The 21,927-nt window shown below is 35.8% G+C and overlaps 1 protein-coding gene across 3 annotated transcripts in view; it reads left to right on the forward strand.

Moving 5' to 3' along the window:
* mast2 (microtubule associated serine/threonine kinase 2) overlaps positions 1 to 21,927 on the forward strand; it is a 130,278-nt gene that overhangs the window by 34,039 nt on the left and 74,312 nt on the right. For 2 of the 3 annotated variants that reach the window (XM_079628677.1, XM_079628679.1), the window contains exons 2-3: positions 584 to 731; positions 1,884 to 2,029. In XM_079628677.1, coding sequence (XP_079484803.1) covers positions 584 to 731; positions 1,884 to 2,029 — 294 coding nt within the window. The remainder of the gene's footprint in view (positions 1 to 583; positions 732 to 1,883; positions 2,030 to 21,927) is intronic. The other variant, XM_079628678.1, reaches the window with a different exon arrangement.

A 21,927-nucleotide genomic window follows, 5' to 3' on the forward strand; every position in this document is an offset into this window, starting at 1 on the left:
ACACTAAATTTATTTCTGTGAATTTTCTTTTATTAGATTATTACGTTGCTCTTTTGCATTCTAGCTCAGTTACATTTGAACAAATGTGTAGAATATCTATAAATTGAATAAACTTAACTTAGCAATATTCACACCTGGATGGTGCTTGTTTGCATTTCGCAAGACACAAATTTGTAAATATCAAATGGATAAGCAGTCTATTTAGTATGTGCTTGTATATAAATGTATTTGAATTTCTGAATTTGGATTATTCATTGTAATTCTTTAACGATTCTGAATCAGATTATTTTCCCCCACTCGCATCTTGGCAGCAAGCCCTTGTTTTGAGCTGTATTATTTACTGTGTGACTGTGATGCAGTGCCACAGTGTGGAATAAGCAGCTTTTTAAATCAATTTTATCGCTTTTGAGTTGACTCTGTGAACTTATTGGGTGAAACTATACAACTGTACAGCAGCATCTTTTTCTGTTCATCTAATTAATATATTCTGAAGTTCAATAGTCACTTTAGTGGCACGTTAAAACAGTTGCGTGTGCTTGTTTGTCATTGAAAAGAGGTAAAACTGTATGCATGTGTGTTTCAGCAGGAGCTGCCGGCACCACCTGCCCTGCTGTTCAGGAAGCTGAGTAACCCCGACCTGTCTCCTGCCGCAGGAAAGACCAAACTGCAGCGGCAGCTCAGTCATGATGACGGCAGAGCCCGACGCAGCAGTATGGCCGGCGTTCTCACCGGTGAGAGGCCGCAAAAATGACTTTCCCTAGTAGTTTGTATGTCCCCCTTTTGCTTAAAAGACTCCAGGATTTTGTGTAAAGACTGATGATCATGTTCTCCAGCATGATTTGAGAATGATCTAAAGAACATCTTGTTGTTCAATAGAAGAAAGAACATCTGGCCGTTTCTGCAAATTTAAAGTGCTTCTATTATTATTTTTTGGATATTACCTTTCATTTAGTGTGTAGTATAGCGGTTTGTGATTGAATGTAAAATGTCTGCAAAGATCAAAGTGCACCACAAAGGGAGTTATTGTCTCACAAAAGAAAGAACCGATTCTGAACTCCCTGAAACTAGCCATCATAATTCCAGTTTTACTCCTTTGCTCAAACCTACGTAGATTTGTAACAAATTTGTATAATGTCCACCTATGGTCTTCATTTCACTTTCACCCACCCTTAAACACTGTAGTTGTTGCTGAGGCCTGGAAGATTTTGGTTTGTGTTGTCGACATGTTGAGAAGATGCTGTTTTTCTGTGCTGCGAAAGCAAATCCACTTTGCATGCAAGGACTTGATGTCAAATTGATATGGTAAAACCCACACTATCATTACTGTTCTTTATCACTGTGTATAGAAGTGCTGAGGAAACCACCTGAGCTGAAATTCAGATATGGTAATGGTCATTTTGTTTCCGAGGCGCTGTAAGCAACATGGGCCATCTGACCAATCAGAGCAGAGTAGAGAGTACACTCTTGGAAAGGCGGAGTTTAGAGAGACCGAATCCTTGATGGAACTGTTTCAGACACTGTGAGGAAAAGAGGTGATTGCATTTGGAATTATGAGAAAAATTATATTTTTTTGACCTTGGATGCATGTAAACCTACTGAAGGATGCCTTCAGAACAAAATCAGGAATCTTTAATCTTTAAAAGATAAGCTTTTAATAGGGGTACTTTAAGTGGATCAATACCACAAATTTGCTTACATTTAATAAGTTATTAGAAATACTGCAGAACTTTGTTCACATTATATAAAATATTTTGATTTAAATAGATGAGCTATCAGAGAATCTGTAGCTTGGCTTTGATTTGGTTCTTAACCACAGAGGGTAGACATGTATACAGACAAGTACAGACCATGTCCTGATTCTGTGTTTCTCTGGTGTGCCACAGGAAAGCAGCTTCTGCCTCTGTCCAGCAGCATGCATGGTGGAGTGAGTCAGTTGGCCTGGCAGCAGCACGCAGGAGAACCCAATAACTTGGTCCGCATGAGGAGTCAGTCCTTTGGCCAGTCTGCCCCCTCTCTCACTGCAGGACTGGTAAGTGCACATGCAGCACACCCTCTATCTGTTTCCATCCAACACAAACAAACAAAGGGTCCAAAATTACCCAAAATACAAGTGGAAATGTGACAAATGCAAGTAAAAAGTAGATTTGATGATTAAAAAATGTAGTTTGTAAGTTTGAAATATTTTTTATTTCACTGGCACTGTCACATAATACTTGGTTTAAATCGATTTGTAAGAATGATAGTCTGACATTGACATAGTGACAAACATGATACAATGTAATAAAATAGGTACTTTTCTTCACTTGCCATTGTCTTGTGTGGCAAAAAGGAATTTTGCATCCTGTCTACACACCTGACCATTGACAATTCACAAGGACTTAATGTTAAATAACTGCCATTGATGCAACTTATGATGCATGCCTAGGATACAGTAGCTTGCAAATGCAAATATACTCCTTATGAAGTACCTCTGAGTCAGGTATAATCTGTATTGATCCTTACTTTCATTGTATATATCAGTCATTTCAAAAGGTAGATAGAAAGCACCCAAAGCAGCATTAGGTGTGGCTGGTTTTTGAATTTGTTTATTAATGTTCAGAAGTGAAGAAACTATGTATGTCAATTACAGCAATATAACCATTTATCTGATCTTGTACCTGCTGTATGTGCAGAAGATGTAAGTACCATGAAGTTGTCATGCACTCTAAAGTCTAGTGATATAGCTACATCTGCTGTCCGTGGCTAGTACTACACCAATGAAAGTGGGCAATACTCAATACTAAAAGGAAAGCTTATTTATTACGTTATACATGTTGTTTTATATTCTATTTTATCTACTCAACTTTTCCCATTTGTTATTTTTTGGATGTAGTCTTTCATGGCATACTGAAACCTTTTGATGACTAGAAAATATTATTAGACATATGTGGACAGTTAATAAGGTTTGAGACTGTGGTTCTATAAACGGCAGCAAACAGGAGCAAAGCATTCGTGATTGTCTATAATACTGAGTTTGCTATTTTTAGATCCTTAAGTCCAGTACTGGCATCTGACAAATGACAGGCATTATACTTAAAGTCCCCCTGTACTCAATAATTGTATCCTTTAAAACTCATCTTTGATCACCGAAATCACATATTTAAACCTTTTTTTCCTTAAAGAAAATATTCTTCATGTGTTTTTGAGACTGTCTTTGGTTCACTGTTTTAGTTTTAAAGAGTTTTAAAGAGAAAATCCTCAGCAATGCTGTTGACTTATTAATTTAATAGAATATTCTTCATGTGTTTTTGAGACTGTCTTAAGAGAAAATCCTCAGCAATGCTGTTGACTTATGCATTTTCACATGGTTTGCCTTAAAGCATATTAAAAACACCACATAGACATATAAACAACATTTAAAGCGTGATTTTCACCACAGGGGAACTTTAAGTCACAGTGCTTCAGTAGATTTACTCTACACTGCTCCTGAAAATCTAGAAATCTAGCCTTTGACATAATGCCGAGAATTCTGTCAGTCATGCTCATGGTTGTTTCTAACCTTTAGGTGGCAGTATTGCCCACATCCTGAACACACAGAGGCGCTGACTGCCCACTGATGTAGAACTAAATGGTACAAATCTTAAATGGGTAAAGTGCTGCACATGAGCTGTGTTATTATCTCAGCCCTTATGTTTATGGATGAAAACTATACTCAGCACTGCAGTGTAGCAGGGTTTCCTAATAAAGTGGTAATTAATATGCCAGTGCTTCAGCTGGCCCTCTTTAAAGGCCTTGTCTTTTGAAAGAGAAGCCACGGACACACTAATTGCTGCTTATTAGGATTTATATGCCAGCAGCAAACAGTAGCATGCTGATGTTAAGATGTAATAGTCCACAGTTTTTTTAAAGTTGCTAGGAAACTTATTTTGTACTTTGTTGCGGTATGAAGGATAATATAGTTTGTTTGTGCATCAACATATCTCAAACGTAATTTGAAGGCCTGTTGATGTGAATCGAATTCATCACTGTTTTGTATGACAAATAACCATTGGATGATAAATTCATATATGCATCAAACAAGCAACATCATAAATGTAATATCAATCATGAGGCAGCAGTATATTGAGTTTTTAAAAGGAAATGATTCATTTTGTTATGTGTGCAATCTATTTGACAAATTATGTTCAATACTAGCCTATATCAAGCAGCTTCTAGGAAATTGCTAGAGGAAATATAACTCTTTTTGCATAAATATTAAATGCCTTTTGTAACTTTATAAAGATCCATCTATTTTTAATTTATACGATAATGAAATGCAATTTATACGCCTTTCATGGTCCTATTGTATTTATTTGTGCTATTCGTAATTTGGCATTAATTCGGCTAGTAGTTTTGCTGTAGTTTCAAAATTGGAAGAGAATTGTGATATTTCACTAGTCTCTAAACATTTGAACCACTGACCCAATCCTTAGTACTGAGCCCTGCTGGAGCAGCTCTAAATATATGCACTATGCTATTAAATGAAACATACAATATGATAGAGCAATAGAAAGTAACAGAAGCTCAAACAATACATTTTAGCAGACTTAATTTAGCATGGAAGTAACTGAAGGAAATGTATATTTGCTGAACAAATTAAGCCAACTAATATGATTTATATTCTCTACCCAATACAAATAAAAAACTATAAATGCAGTGAAAATACAGGTATCGGTACTCTGTATCGGCAAGTACCAAAAATGAAATTATCGATATCGGACTCATCTGGGAAAAGTGGTATCGGTGCATCCCTAATAAATAATGATAATTTTTTGTGACTTTTGTGGACGCTTCGGATTTATAGATATGATATGCATACTGGTTACTATTAAATTGTGATATAAACATATTTTGGTGTTGACCATAGTAGGGATGGGCAGTACAGTATAACCAAAATCTTATACCATATCAGTATTAGGTATATAGCGTAGCGGTATACATCAACAGTACTTATTTTTTATTAAAAAATAAATTATATAAATTATCTTTTGAATAATTCAGTAAATTGCATACTTTATATATATGAAAGATACTTGATTTTATCCATTTATTTTCTCTTTTTATTTGGAACTTGATGGATCATGAATGCAAATGAAAAGATTAAAATTATGTAACTCGTCTTTGACTTGTATATTTTCGCATATAAATCTCTATAGGTTCGCAGCCATGCAAGTGAGATGTAATTCCTACTAGTTATTCATAGGCATGACAGTGTGGTGAAGGAAATGACCCAGGGTTGTTTTATCCTGTGGTGATGTAGTTCGTAATCCTCAGGTCCAGGCTGCTTCTGTGGGGCTTTATTGTGAGAGGTGTGGGAGAGACACAGGGATGGAATGACTTAAAGGGAACCATGCAGGACAGGCAGATGGTGTTTATCTTCTAATATGTAGTGGTGTGTGTGTTGCTGTTGGGCAAGCACAGATTTTTTTTTTTAATGACGGATGGTGGTGGTGGTGTGTGTGTGTGGGGTGGGTGGGATGGTTCTGACATGAACAATAACTGATTATGCAAATTGATTCATCTGATCAGTTTTCAAAAGATTTTTCGTTCTGCCATTAAGTTTACCCCAAGGGGCAGACAAGGTGCAGGAATTTCCATTACTCATTGTGCTTAGGGATTTGAACAAACACCAAGTATTTAAAATACATTTACATTGAAAGAGGACCCGAGTCATTTCTAGGGACCAGAAATAGATTTCAGGATGGTTTCTTTTGACTTGGAGCAGGAAACAAACAGCCAGAATACCCTAGCAATCAAAAACAACAATTTAGCAACCACATACCAATATGTACATAAAATATAATTGTAAAAGTTGCATAATTATTGAATTAGATCTGTATTAGTCTATACGAATGCTCCTGATAGGATATCAGATTATTTTGACCAAAGCTATACTGTACAGAGAGTGTTTGTCCTTGACAACATCATCCAACATACAGTAGGTGATTACCGGTATAACTAATTATACGGCTATATGCTATAATTGAAGGGAATATGTCTGGCTCTTTCTTATTTTTTTTTTATGGAAATGATAGCAGGAAATTGCTCTTTTGTTATGCACAGGTCAGTGTGGTCTGTTCAAATATTTTTATGGCACGCATTTAGGGAAGAAAAAGGTTATTTTGGTTTATTCCTTTGGTGTTCAGTCTAATTTGTGATGGCAGTGAGGCTGGAGTAAGTCAACAGTGGCATTAACATACCGTGATATTTGCATAATATTTGCATATAGGCAGGGGAAAAAGGCAGGGAGGGTTGTTCTAGTGCTGTAGGCGATATTGTAATTCATTCCTGCCGTTTCTTTTTTGTGTATGTTATTGTTGTTCTAGTTATATGTTCAAATATTATATTAAGATTTAAAGAGCTGGTCTGCCATGTAAATCTAAAATTGTATTTAAGCAGTTAAAGAAGAACAGATAAAGAAGTTGAAGTGACTTCTCTACAGAGGATACCAGACTTAAATTGTGCCGTGGTTGTGTATATTTTAAATGGTGATTTGTTTTTCCTCTTCCCAGGGAATCTGGTCTTTAGTGTGGTTAATGGAGCTTTTATAAGCATTCGGAGGCACACATAAGTAGCTGCGGCTCTCATGAATACACAGTCAATCCTTTTATCACTTAAATCTTTTAATGGGATATTGGAATCGGTTTCCATCCTTTAAAAAAATTTAGCTGTCCTCTCTACCTCTTTTTTTTTGATCGATTCATTTTTGGTGGTTTGAAAAATGTTACCCAGAGGCAATAGGTTTTAAAGGGGAAAGACAAGACAAAGAAAACCAGAATGATCGCTCATCTCCTGTCATTGAGGTCCCAAACAACTGAAGTGAGTGACTATGTACAGGATTAAATATTCAAAAGGCAATTATGAATAATTACTTGAAAGGCCCTCCACTGTGCTGCCAACTTACCCAATGTGACGACACTCATGGCAGCGGTAGAGGCTGCTGGGATCTGTCCTTTTTGTTTCTGTGCTTCTAGCTTTTTTCCTACAGTATACTCGCTCTGCTTGTTTTTTCTGGGTCTGACAGTTGTTTTTGCTACGCACCTTCTGCTTCTATCTTCAGGCTTTTAATCTGATGTTCCTCGCATTTGGCCCAGATTGTGATCTATGACGCAAAAACAATAAAACAAGATTTCACTGTGTACCTGGAGGGAAAAACACCTCTAACGCTTTTTAAATATCTGATCTAAATCACGCCAATGTCATTTGAGAATGTCTTGTGGGCAGAAAGAGAAAGAGCACATACATTTTTAATACAAGAGCTAGCATTGACAGCTCAACTGTCGTTTAGATAAGCATCAAGCTAGTTTTGCTTGTCATTTATTTGCTTATTGTGAAATGTTGATTATGTTAGCCTCACTAGACGTTAGTCAGTCAATCTTTAAATAACATTTGAGCTTTACATAAAAAGTTAATGAGAAAGTACTGCGCATCTTTACATAATGCATAAGTGCAGTTTTTTCCTCATTAAAAAAAGTTTTATCCTTGAAGAATTGAATTGTAGTACTTTTGCAAAATGTTAAAAATCATGTATATTCATAGAGGAGGAAATAATAGAATGTTTTTCTTTGACTGATAAAGCAGGACTTCTATTTTGACAGTGCTGTCTGAGCGCTGACACAAACTAGGCTATGCTGTGCTATATCCAGTTTGCTTCTGTTATTTTCACTGTATGTAAAATTAGCTTTGCCTGGCATTTATTGGAGAAAATATGATTTCCATAGACTAAGGAGATTATTGAGTTGGTTACAGTATTTACTTCCTTATTATTCATGTTTTTTATTCAACAATAAATTATAGGACTACGGAATCAAAACTTTGCTATCTAAAGTACAAATGTTTATTTTACAGATGATCTAGTTAAATTTTTCATTTAATTTTAATTTTTAAATTATTTATTAATTTAGTAAAAACAAATAAATAAATATATATATAATATATATATATATATATATATATATATATATTATACGCACGCACACAGACATGTATACATATCAGCTTTATATTGGCCATAAAAAACAAAACAAAAGGGAAAATATAGAAACTTCAAAGATCCCATCATCCTTGTCACCCCAAGAAGTGTTGTTGACTCCCTCGTTCTCTTTAATTTTGAAGGTCCCATGACATGGGGTTATTTTATTATTTTATAATGTTTCCTGGGTTGCCCTTATAATGTTAGTATGTTTTTTAGATCAAAAATAGTCATCATTTAGAAATAAAAGGCATTTTCCCTAGCCTGATTTTAGCCTCTGATTTGAACGCTCTGTTTGAAGGGTCGTGTCTGCTGTGAGATTCAGTGTAACCGGCCACTGCTGTGATTGGCTGACATGCTTGCATATGAAATAGCTATGTATTACATGTGAAAATCTCTCGAATACTTTTACTACAGCTATTATAAGTTTTTACTATTACAGCTATCGAGATTAACGAATCGTCAGAAGTTTTTAAAGTATTTAGATCTTTTCACATCACATAAAATGTTACCATGATGAGCATTGAGCAAGCAGATGACAGTCTGTTGTTGATCGCGAGAATGAAGATCTTATCATTGCAACGCAGTTTCTGCACTCTCTCTGCTTTCACCAATGCAAACACAATGAATACAGTAAGAGCTTCGTTGTGCAGTGTAACGTGCGTCATTGATTTCATAACGAGTTTGGCAAGTGTCCATATAAACTTGCGCTGTGTTGAAATTTGGATTGTTCTTTGATCGCTTTCTGTATATAATTTATTCACAATTTAAATAAGATTATTTTCATCCTACTAAACGAAACGATGTGAAGTTGATATTTTAGTCACTGGCTTGACTTACTGATGCATAAACAGTAGTATTGAATGATTTTGAGAGAAATATTACCTGTCTGAACTTGAACAATCACACATCAGAAATTGTTGCCTGGTAGCTCGATCGATTTATTTTCAGACGTTCATCGAGGCCAGTTTGTTGAGGAAACAGTCGTCGGTGAAATGTTTGCTGCAGAAATGCAAAACTTTGGGGAGTTGTGTCGGCGCATTTCTAGAGAAAAATGAAATTAATCCACTGGTTCTTCTGGGGCTTGGATGAAGGAACTAAAAAAAGGCTTCGGTGTTCATTTGTACATCCAATTATTGAGCAATTATTATGCTTGGCTCGCTCAAAAGCCATGATATCTCTCGTGGACAAACTAAAATCGCGCGCACGCGTTCCTATTTCCTAGCTCATTTTCTCATGGACGGGAAATATTTTCTGGGCGGGCAAAGCAGAGAAAGGGGAGGTAACATTTCTCCTTATGGAGTCATACGGAGGAGATTCAAGATCAGCCCGATTGAGCTTCCACTTTCTCAAAGGCAGAGAAAGATAGCAAAAGCTCGATTTACACCGATTAAAATTTCTAGAAACTTGGGGACCATATACAAGCTAGGGGAACTCATATTAATGTTAAAAAACCTCAGAAAGTGACAAATTCATGTCTTGGGACTTTTAAGTATTCAACAACCAGTGAAGAGAAAGATACTGGAAAAGAAAACTGATTTACAAAACAGTGTTACTTTTTGTCTCACTACCCTCAATAACTTCACCTGTTGAGCCAGCAGGACACATTCATAATTCATCTCTGAAAGAAGACTAGATGTACTTGGTCTCGCCTTGGGTCAGAGACTGAGGATAGCTAGCTACCCTTAGCATATCCTGCAGAATGCATTTAGGCTAGAACAGGTGTGCAGCGTGGCCCTCAAAGAAATGATGCAATCAAATATCCTAAACTGAGCTGTCTGTGTCTTTTGTAAGAGGTTCAGTTCCCAAAAAACAACCTGCCTAACCAAACATTATACATATAATGAAAAAAGCGATGTTTTCTTCTTAAAATTCCGGTTCATACTTGCATGCTTGGGCCTGAAGCAGATAAACAGATGCCAATGCAGTGCAAGCACCAATAAATTAATTGCACATACTTTATCAGTTCATACATTCCCTGGGTATCAAACTCATGTGTAATATACTCTAATGCCATGCTGTACTGTAATTTTCATCATGCCTTTTGCTTTTATAGGTTCTTGTTTTTGGTGTTCTTTATTTAAACTCTTTTAAGCAGACTGTTTTTTTGTTTGTTTTTGCCATGATATTGTATTGTATGCCATGATGTTCTTAAAATATTTTTTAAAGATTTAAAGGCACAAGAACAGACCTCATTTTAAACTAATGCTTTGAAAATATTTTCTTTTCTCTGAAAATGCGCTTAATTTCTAACCTTCTCTTCTTTCTTCCCACTCCTCTGCTGTCATCACCTCCTCTTGCTGTATTTTTTTCTTTCTAACATGTTCTTATCCTCATTTGTCAAAGCTGTGACCTTTTAAAACTCATCTAGGGGCAGGAATCATACTTTTAATTGGTCAGAATATGACAAGTTCTTTAGCTGAAATTACCGCTTTGGACCTCATAAGGGCCAGTTCTAAATACTATGTTAGTCCTTGATATCCAAGCTTTACCAATGCAAGCTTGTCTGTTTCAGTAGCAGTTATTTTGTTGAATTAATTTTTATTGAGACTTGATTTCTTTTTAAACGAGCTGATCCAAATTTAGTTAATTACCCAGGTCTCCACAGGACTCGCACAGCCCTTTTGTCTTATTTCCTGCCCATGGTGAGATTCTGGTTGACTGAGTCCAGATAGCAATTAAGATGCATATGAAAAATTAAACGTGTCTGCTTGAGATCAGTGCACATTTGGAGCACAGAGTCAATAAACACAGCACAACATTACTCTTGGCTTCCGGCAACTCATTTTCCAAAAATAATCGGCTGACAAGGTTTTCATTTTTTTTTGCAAGCTCTCATGTTCCTGTTTTGCTTATTCCCATGTCTGTTCCTCAAGGACTATGAGCTCCAGTGCTGTGCTGTTGGAGGACTTAAACAAGTCACATTGCTAAAGGAAATCTTTTCCTCTTTGTGTTTGATGCTATGCAAGAGTGCCAGAGACTTTGATGGTTTGTGCTGTGCATTTTCTCCATATTTTTAGCAGGTGCCATAATTGACAACATAGGGATTGCATTCATGCTCTTTGATCCTGTGTTACTGACAGACTCTGAGATTGACAGGTACAAATAATACGGCATAAAACTTATTATTTTTTGTGTTATGTAGTTTTTACACTTCAAATGACAGAAAGGTGAAGTGTCATTTTTTTGTGTATATATGTGTGTCACACAGACGTAGTACCGGTCAAAAAAAAAAAAATCGGTATATATATATTTTTTTTTTACAAAATTAATACTTTTATTTAGCAAGGGTGCATTAACTAGATCAAGTGACAGTATGGACTAAATACATTGACCTTGTTACAAAAGATTTCTATTTCAAATAAATACTATTCTTTTACTAAATACTAAAATATTACGATTATTACTAAACTGTTTTCAAAATTAATGATACGGATAAATGTTTCTTGTGCAGTAGCATTTTAGAATGATTTCTGAAGTATCATGTGACACTGAAGACTGGAGTAATGGCTGCTGAAAATTAAACTTTGCCGCCACAGGAATAAATGTAATTTTACAATATATTCAAATAGAAAATATATATTTTAAATTGTACTAATATTCCACAATATTACCAAAGATTTAATTAAATGAATGCAGCTTTGGAGCGTATAAATGACTTTGACATCTCACCATTAGACATTACACACTAAACTTTTTAACTAGAATTGTAAATTTTTTTGAGGGGAAAATTTAGTTGTCTGTGGAATAATAATAGAAAAATGTTGATTCTATTCCTTACACCGTTTGTTCTCCATGACAATTGACACACCTCTTTATTCCCAACTGTTTTAATGAGGCTATGATCCCACACAAACCTAAATATCACACACTCTTCATCTCTCTGCTCCAACGAGGCGTTAGGTCTTGGGCTATCTTGTTTGGTCAGTTTTGAAATTAGTTTGAGATGGAAATAGCTATCATTCCTCTCAAGAGGCTTAACAAGTGCTATGAGCTGGACTTTCATAGTATAGTAGCATTCTCTCTCTCCTTGTCTCTAGTATTGTTGTCTTACATTTGTCTTGCTTTTGAGACGTTTTATTTTGCCCCGTTACAACCTTGTTTCTTTCCATTCATGCATTTAATGTATTAAGCTCAATTAGTGTGTGGTTCAATTAAAATAAGTGTTGTGTAAAGTGTATTTTAATAGCATGCTTGATATGGTTTTTGTGAGAGCTTGATTTGAAATGCATTAGCTGGGTGCTCGGGGAGGGTGTTTAATTGCTGTCAGTGGTGGACTGTGTTTCTGCCTTAAGGCAAGAACCAATGTCTGTTTCAGCTCACCTGCTGATCTCACAACCCATCTGTTCAAGGATCTGTATTTACTACATGTACAATGTGCCATTCTATGTGCACTGTTTGCTTTCTTGTGATAAAAGGCTTGACTATATGGTTTGTATGTCTGCTTTCAAAATATGGAGCTGTCTTGTAAATATGTATACATCAATTAGCATTTGTTAAACAGGCTTTCTTAGAAGTGGTTTCCTTGCACAAAGCAGTCGATGTTGGCAGATGATTAATGTCTGAGCCTAAGGCTTTGTCTTGACTGGGTTGTGTCAACCTTTGGCTGGGTGAATGATATCACTGTACATGTATAAATCCGTTGGCATTTCTGTTTGTCTGCATCTTTATTGCAGTTTTATAGTTATTGACACTGTATTTGATAGGTTTCACTTTTTTTTTCCCAGCAGACCCTGTGCTTGAATCATGTTAATTTAGCAGGAAACCGAAATGTCAAATCTTAAGACAGCTGTTAGTTATGCTTGTAGTGTGGCTTAATAATGTAATTAGTAGTAGTTTTAGTTATATCTTAAAAGGAGATTTACTTTTAAGATATATAAAAAAATACTGTTTTGAAATCCTCTTTGAGATATGATGCAAGTATCATTGAATCAGAGTTTCAAATTGATTTGTACAAAACAGACAGGTTGAGTTGAAGTTGATTCAAATTTATAATCTAACACCATGTATGTTACTGAAGTTTATTACAAACACACTATTTAAACATCAATCTTAACATTCTCATACTTGTGAGTTGTTATATTGGGAGCAAAATTTTCAGGAATTTTATGTTGTTAATATTCAATATATCTGCAGGTAATGTGGGGTTAAGAAGGATGTATTGAGACATAACTAGATCTCTTAATCTTTATATTGACATAAATCCATTGTCAAATGAAACTGTTAACTGTCATTAAAAGGTCTCTATATTATGCTTTTTTTTGTCTTAGTTGCTTTAATGCATTTGTTGCTTTAGTTCAAAGGGATCATTCACCCAAAAATTACAATTATACCATAATTTACTCACCCTCAAGCCATCCTAGGTGTATGTCTTTCTTCTTTGAGACAAATTAAATCGGAGTTATATAAAAAAAAATGTCCTGGCTCTTCCAAGCTTTATAACGGCAGTATGAAATCATTTTATGATGGATGGATGCACTTTTTTGGTCTTCAAAATCAGGACCGGCATTCACTACCATTATAAAGCTTGAAAAAGCAATGATATTTTTTTTTTATAAAACTCTGATTGTGTTTGTCTGAAAGAAGATATATACACCTAGGGTGGCTTAAGGGTGAATAAATCAAATCATGAGATAAATTTGAATTTTTGGGCAAACTATCCCTTTGATTCCCACTTGTATTAGCAGCACATACACTTTCTCATTTTCCTGCATGTCATTTATATTTGTTGGTGGCTGTCTGTGCTTTGGCATCAGGTGCTTATTGGAGGTCAGCTCTACCTGAATGCCATTTCACTCATAGATCAGATCTATTTCTTCAGCCAACACAGCCATGGATAAAAGCCATGTGAGGTTGCCGTGGAAACTGTCAGGGCTGTTATGAATGTTGTCTCTTTGTGAATTGATTCACATTTAGTTTTTTTTCCCCCTCTCTCTGTTGCTCTTTGTGTCACTCTCACTTACAATCAGTTGCAAGATTTGGTGGCTGAGACTTATTTATTTTTTTGAACTGATTGAATCCTCTGCGTGTCTGGTCTCATCCAGCCTTGACCTTTATATGTATAGTTCTAGGTAGTTGCATCAAATAGCAGAATTGGATATCAGTTTCTGGGACTATAGCAAATTTGAAATTCCACAAATTTGAGTTATAATATACTGATGCTGATAATATAATTTGCAATGGGACAAATGAAAGATCTGTAGTTGTTTATATATAATATAATATATAATGTAATATTTGTTATGCTTTTCTGATTCTTATTGAAGACAAAAGCAAGGTTTCTAAACATACTGCTGACCCTGTGGTTTTCTTCTTTCAGCTGAGACACTCTCATTCATTATTCATTATCGCTTTTGGAGCCTAGATCCAAATGTTTAAATATACTGAGACAGTGTCCAGCTCCTTTCCTATTTGATCAGATGCTCTCAAACAGGATGTGATGGGCTGGAAAAAACAGTTATTGAGTTTGTACAGTGATTGATTGACTCAAGTCTGGATCAGCCAGGGAGGAACTGATGTCTCCCTTTTAATTAACCCGCTTGTAGCTTCAGACTGTCTGTCAATACAGCAGCCAGCCCTGTGCCTCATTGTCACTGTAAGACTGTGTAAATTAGCTCACCCCATTGGGACAAGTTGTTTGATTCTCGTAATCTGCACAATAAACAGTGCCGTGGCAGTTTTTGACATGTTACTCGCTGCTGGTTTAATTTAGTTGTATGTAAGCAGAGCTGCGGTTGGTGCAATGGTAGAGTCGGCTCCTGGAATGAACTACCATCTAACGCTGTAGAGTCTCACACTTTTAAAGTTGAGATTTCACACCATTCATGACCCCAACGTCTAACCATGAAAAAAAACAGACAATGAGATCCACTTTTTCATTTACATCCCTATGGACGCTTATGCACAAACATAATTCTCCTATTAGGCTCCTATACACTTTTCAGCTGTAGGAAAAGTGCTGCATTGAAAAACAGAAATAAAATGTTGCAGTAAGGAATAAAAGCATCTCTGTGATGCTTTTCACTGGAGAACCATAAAGAGTGCTGGCTGTGTTGCTCTATTTTCTTTGAGGCAGCATGATGAAAGAGACTCATCGCTCAGGCTACAGTACATTAAGGAAATAATTGTGATTATGTTTTTGTGATTCTAATAGAATATATTTTATGTTGCCTGACTATTGGTTCAAGAACTTTTAATTTAGGTATTCAATGAATCTTGTACAATATGAGCACAGACTCTCTGCTTCTACATAAAAGTTGCACATGTGAAAGTTTAGTTTGCACTGTGATTTATCTAGAGATGAGATTTATACATTAGTATACATTAGTTTTAATTAAGTGAGAACTATTAAGCATCCAATAAAATGACATCATACTTTGTCTTGGTGATTCACTTCTATTGCTTGTCTGTCAGGATAGTTATTGTGCTAAAAGGCATCTAATTTATCACAATGATCGTGAACCCCCCACCAACTTCCCATAAATGCACAGACAGACCCCTTTTTTTTTTTTTTTTCCTGCCTAGATAGAAATCTCAAATGTTTTCAGCAGATTCTGTCCCAGGGCCGTAAAACTTTAATTAATATTGCCAAATAATTTGATGTGAGTGTTTTTCATTTATTGCCTCAGATGCCTACCTACCGGAATATGGGCTGAAATCAGATGAATTGATTCTTTGAGTTCAGTTGAGGTGGCTGGTTCGAATTTTATTATTTTCCTTGTTTTCAGTCTGTGTATAGAATTGATACCTAGAGAATAATCTATACTCCATTGATTCCTTTGTAGACTCAGTATTATTTGTACATCAGATGTATTGCCTTTCTCCCTCTTTCTTCCCTTTCCTGAGATCTTGACCCATCACGGAGTTTCCAGCATGGTTATTTGAGCTGTATTGATCCATTCATCCTCTGAGATCCTATTACCTCCCATGCTTATATATATATATATATATATATATATACACACACACACACACACACACACACACACACACACACACACACACACACACACACACACAATATGTGTGTGTATTAGATAAACTGTTCTCTGCCAATCTATCAGTGTCCTACAGGCTGCTATTGACTCACGCTCTAAGCCATTAATAATTATTGCATTTTCACCTCTGCTACAAATTTAATGTGGATGCATTTTCCTGCCAGCGAGGTTTTCGGTCCTCTCTTTGGCTAGCACCCCGAGACACTGAGCTCGAGAGTTGTTTTTTAGGCTCTGAGGGTACACATTATTGTGCTTTTGCTTAACCTGAGAGCTCAGCTGTGGAGTTTACTTGAGTTGAATGCTATATTTATTTGTAAAAAGGCTAGAATTTTTTTTTACAATCATATATGCTTATTATGCAGTATTCTAGAAGACTTGATTCTGATCAAGTCTGATTTACTTTTATTTTTTTTATAACTTTTAGCCTGAACTCAAATTCGCATACACATGTTGTTTAGGATAAAGTATCCAAATGGGATTCTTGCATCTGATTCTAATGACCAATTTCTTGTCATATGAAATGGTCGATACCAGTCCTGATTTTTCGTCATGTTGTTTCAAGCCTGTATGTCTGACCTACTTTCTTCTGTGGTTCTTCACCTTAAGTGTTCTACAGAAGAGAGCACGACATGAGGTTGTGTAAATTTAAAAAAGATTTAAAATTTTTGGCTGAGGGATCGCTTTAAGCTTTAATTAAGCACTTGATGCATCCGTAGTTAAAACTAGGGCAGATGGCAACGATTGTTCTTGAGGAATAGGATTATATTGGGGTTTTTTTTGGTAAAAACTGTCACCTCTTTTGTGGATTGCACTGTTTAAACGTGATCTACTCTTAACGCCTATTTGACAGCAGTGCTGGGAAGGATCAGTCACTCAAGGCAGCAAACTCGATTTTTCACTTACACACTGCAACTGCTATATCATTACACTGCCCGGTGCATTCGGTAGGTGAATAAGTTGTCTTTATATTGTGTGCAATGATAGATGAGCCTCTCTGATGGTGGATGAAGTCTGGCATTGATGTTCTGACTGGCTGCTTACCAAACCCAAGAACATCCTTGAAGAAAGTGCTTAGCTAGTGATACAACTCCCAGTGCGGGTTTGAGAGCAGTAAAACGATCTTTGTTTTTAATAGGTTCAAGATTGGAAAAATGATGCAAGTAACTGAAAATTTGCAACATGCACTCCCTGAACATATAGACTTTGTGGATCAACTCACTGTGCTTTAACCTCAGTGTGAAACAGATGTTGCAATATGTCATTGTGGTTGATATTTAATGTAGATTATAGGGATAAATAGGGAGCCAAAGTGCATGGTTATAGAGTGCTGCAGTGCTATTTTTGTAGGACAACATGGAAGTTAGCATCACCCTAGTTCCCTTGACACACACAATATGATTTTTCCATTGGGTTTTAGATTATTGTTGAAAATAAGCTCTGTGACCAACAAAAGTTTATGATGCTTACATGGTTTGTTCATCATGATAATATTCACAAATGAACACAACTACTGTATGTATTTTCAAGTCTAAATACAATCGGCAGAAGTAAAAAGCTAAACGTAGGCTATAAACAAACTACACTATGGCCGCATGACTTCTGCGTCACCACCATTAAGTTTCCGAAAACTCTTATGGCCTTTATTTAAAAAACTTTCCCTGAAAGTTTGAGTTAGAATAGTTTGCAAGAGCGTGATTATGAAAACAGTGAGGCTATAAAAAGAGTTTACCTGTCCTGCTTGATGACGTTCAATGTCCTTGACAACGTCTGTAGTCCCATTTAGCCACTTGTAAGTAACTCCCTTTTTCAAGACGAGTAAAAGCTTTCAAAAATCACAAGGGGGTAGGCTATTACTGATGTATTTTATGTCATAGAATAAAACATGAAAATATCTTGAGCTCTTGAATCACAGTCCTTTTTTCAGATATTTAACCAAAAACCTGTTTAAAAAACATATTGACTTCAGGACGAAGAAACCGTCAGTGCTAAAAGGCTTGTTTCTTGGTTTTGGCCTACGAATAAAAACCCGCCATCATTGCACCTCTATTCGTTCGCTTTTCTCTGCAGAGAAAGCACTGTTTGTTTGTTTCTTAATCAACTTATCTAGCTTAATAGGTTTTTAAGAAGAGAGTGTCCTGCTCCAGGCCTTCATCTCACAAACATGATAATCTCTCTCCTTATGAGAATGTTTCGTTGAAACAGAATTGTTCTTTGTAAATAGTCATGCAAAAGTAGGCTAAACCTGCATTACTGTGCATGTGTTAAGGGAGAGATGCTATTGGTGCTGTTAAACTTCTTCCTTACTTTTAACTGCTTGCCTGAGGAAGCTGACTGACAGATTTTATAGTTGAATGACAAGCTTTTCAATGGTGATGAGATAAAGTTGAAGAAAAAATTCAGTTTATCACACGAGCTCCTATCTTGATGTTCTCACTGTTTGTCAAAATGCTTACATCATTGTGAAACTAGTGTTATTTTCTTTTGTTTAAGCCCTGCTCAATAACATTCCTGAGTTGTGCACATGAAGAAAGGAGGTTATTAAAGGTCAAGTGTGTAATGTGTTTTCAAACAGTCCAGCATCTGAATATGGCATCTTGACGTCCATACTACTGTATACACTACCGTTCAAAAGTTACATTGTTTTTGAAAGAATGATCTTAAGCTCACGAAGGCTGCATTTATTTGACCAAAGATACAGTAAAACAGTAATATTGAGAAATATTATGACAATTTCAATTAACGGTTTTACATTTTTCAGAATTTTCAGCAGCCATTATTCCAGTCTTCAATGTCACATGATCCTTCAGAAATCATTCTATGCTGATTTGGTGATTTGATTTTATAAAACAGTAGGTTCAAAATCAAATTATATATAAGGGTGTATAAATGTAATAAAGCAATTTCACAAATCGCTAACAACCTACACTTCACCAATAGGCCTGTAGGTGGCTCATGGACTTAATTTAATCAACTATGATAGCTTTATGCAAATGAAAATTACTACAAATAAAATGTATTGATTACAATTGTATTGATAAGAGTAAATTGAACACTGCTTACCATTAATGTGACTTCTGGTAATGCAAGATTTTGGTGGTGAGTGCTTTGTAAATTTTTTTTTTTTTACATCACATTAGATATTTTATGAGAACCAATTCAGTTGCAAATGAGACAAAGCATAGATTCAGATCGCTCCACAAATGTAAATTCGTACAAACAGACCGCAAAGAACAATATTCGAAAGGTGTAAAAGTTATTTTTCAATAGAAAAATCACCCATTTATTCTCTTCTTGACATCTGGTAAATTTTTTTGCAAATGCTCGTTAGCAAAACAAGTTAACGGAAATGTCTAAATAATAATAATAAAAAATTCAGGACAAATAATTACTGAGAAAAATATCTCAATTATTGTTTTTATTCCTGTTTTACCTGTGTTCTTGATCATTGATTAGTTGTCATGATTTGTAATTATTTCCCACCTCGTCCATGTTCCGTTGAGGATCTTCCCCTGTGTATTTTAGCCCTCTGTTCCTTTTGTTCATTGTCTCACGTTAAAGTATGGTAGTTGTGTTATCGTCTGTGTTTATTGGAGTAATTCTTGATCGTTCATTCTGCATCACGCATCGTCTTTGGATTAAGCACCACCCGTTGCAGTAAATCCATGAATTTTTCAAACATGTTTTGGTTATTTCAGTCATTTTAGGACTTAATGCAGAATATGATTTTCTATATACCGGTAGTCCACCAGTTCTTCATAAACAGTAATGTTCAGCACACAGACACACTCACCCACGACTCACAAAACTAAGACCAAGTCAAAAAGATGGCTTTTGTCTGTTGTCGGTTTTTTTTTTTGTCCTGAAGCTTGCTCAGCACTCATTATTTAGTGCCCCTGACGATGCCGTTTCTTGGAAGCAGCCTGTGCCTGCTCTCCACAGATACTTTGTGACATGACCCTCTCTTTTGAGCCCTTGATAACACTCTCTACTGCAGTCTGATCAGCTCTCTAATCAGAAGCTGCCCTCAACAGGCCCCTCATCACATGAGACCGCTTAAGTGGCATCAGATGACGTCTGGTTTTGTTTGAACATCTTTGACATTCAGTGGGCTGGGAATTCAAATTGTGCAATTCAGTGTACTGGTTGTAGAGTTAACATTTTCTGTTGTGTATTTTACCTACACCTCAAGTTCACATTTACCTTTTTGCTTATAAATGAGGCAGATGACCTCTTTGTCATGTCATATGTCTTTAAATGATTATTTTATAACTTTCTTACTTTCTTAAATGCTAATGTGTGTTGTCATCATTAATGTATGGTTTACTTCTCAACAGGCACACACATTATAACCCTCAGGGTTCCAGAATAAGATTTGCTGCCTTTTACAAAAATGTTATCCTGTAGCTAGATGTTGAATTAAATTCATTTTTGGTTTCCTCTTTCCCCCGGGTAGGTCTAAATGTTTTTGTTTGTGGTATATATCATATATTTGTAATGGCGCACTAGATTAATGGCACCCATTTCTGCTGTCAAGTTTTCTTTTAGCCCTTCCCGACTCCCTCATTACGTGCCCAGCGAATGATGCTGGAACATCACTTCTCAACTCAATGAGAACTGTAGTCTACAAACACGCTGACTTGTTCACATGTAATTTGAAGTGTGACAGAAGGAACTGCTACAACTAAATACAGTTTATTAATACATCTGTGTTTGTTTGTGTATGTATATATATATATATATATATATATATTCAATATATATATACAATATATTCAATACTGTATACATAAAAATCATTTTGTATTATTTTATGTAGAATTGAACCACTTAATGTTTCTATAGAAATCAGTATTGTCAGTTCAGTTCAGTGTGAAATAATTATGCTTTTATACCATTTTAATCCCAGTTATCCCAATCTACTAATTTGGAAGCAGTTCTCACAGTGATCATGAAGAGGTTTAACTTCCCCGGACCCCATGCCTTCAGATGTTATTTTTGGATAAATTTGGCCCATACACATTAGTAAATAACTAGTAAATAATTGGTACTCTAAGAGAGTAGTGAAGTCCTCTCCATAACTATAGTGATAAACAAAAAAAGGATAGATATTGTTGGAGTCAATTTGAGATGAAAAAAAAAAAAATCCCAACTAACCAACAATAAACACATTGACAGCCTAATTTCATCTCACTTTTATATGGATGCAGTGCATGCGTATAATAAACATAATGCTATTATCCCTTTGTGTGCATGAAAATATAGTTATCATTCCCAGTTACCACAGGCCCTTATGGCACTATGCTTTTTTTGAACATTCCTGTACCTTCAGATTTGAAACCGGAGCAGTGTCGTGGATTGTGTGCTAGGTCAGGACTATCTTATTACATGAACAGTCTGAATATTTGTCATGTGTCAGCTTTTCATGCCATGAAGTAGTGAGTGTAACTGAGCCAGACTCAAATTCGTAATGTAATACAGTTATTTGAAGCCTCACAGGATGTTGCAATAAAGCGGGTTCATTAGTAATGTATAGTTACAGCATACAATTCATTTGAATCCTTCTTTCCCGACAATAACACAACTCTATTGTCTCAGTGGTGACCTAAGTGAGATGTGGGTTGAGTCTTTGATTCCAAATCGAGGGACACACTCCCAATTACAAACTTTGCATAAAAATACCTGGATCATGGAAACCTATCTACTTATAAGCAGTCCTTATAACCCATAATTACAACTTGTAAACTCCGACTTGTACCACGTGACCGCTCTACCACCGAAATTCAAAATCATTTTGGCGTTGATAGTGTTGCCGTAGATGTGCATAATTCCGAGTCTGAGGATGTGAAAGTCACATGTTGTCATCTCGTGATTACAACATGGTGTGAAGGCAATAATAGCACTTGTTTCATTGTTCTTTTGTTCGGTTTAGTTCTCAGGTCT

The sequence above is a fragment of the Phoxinus phoxinus genome (assembly GCF_949152265.1).
Source record: "Phoxinus phoxinus genome assembly, chromosome: 11".
In the NCBI taxonomy this organism is placed as follows: Eukaryota; Metazoa; Chordata; class Actinopteri; order Cypriniformes; family Leuciscidae; genus Phoxinus; species Phoxinus phoxinus.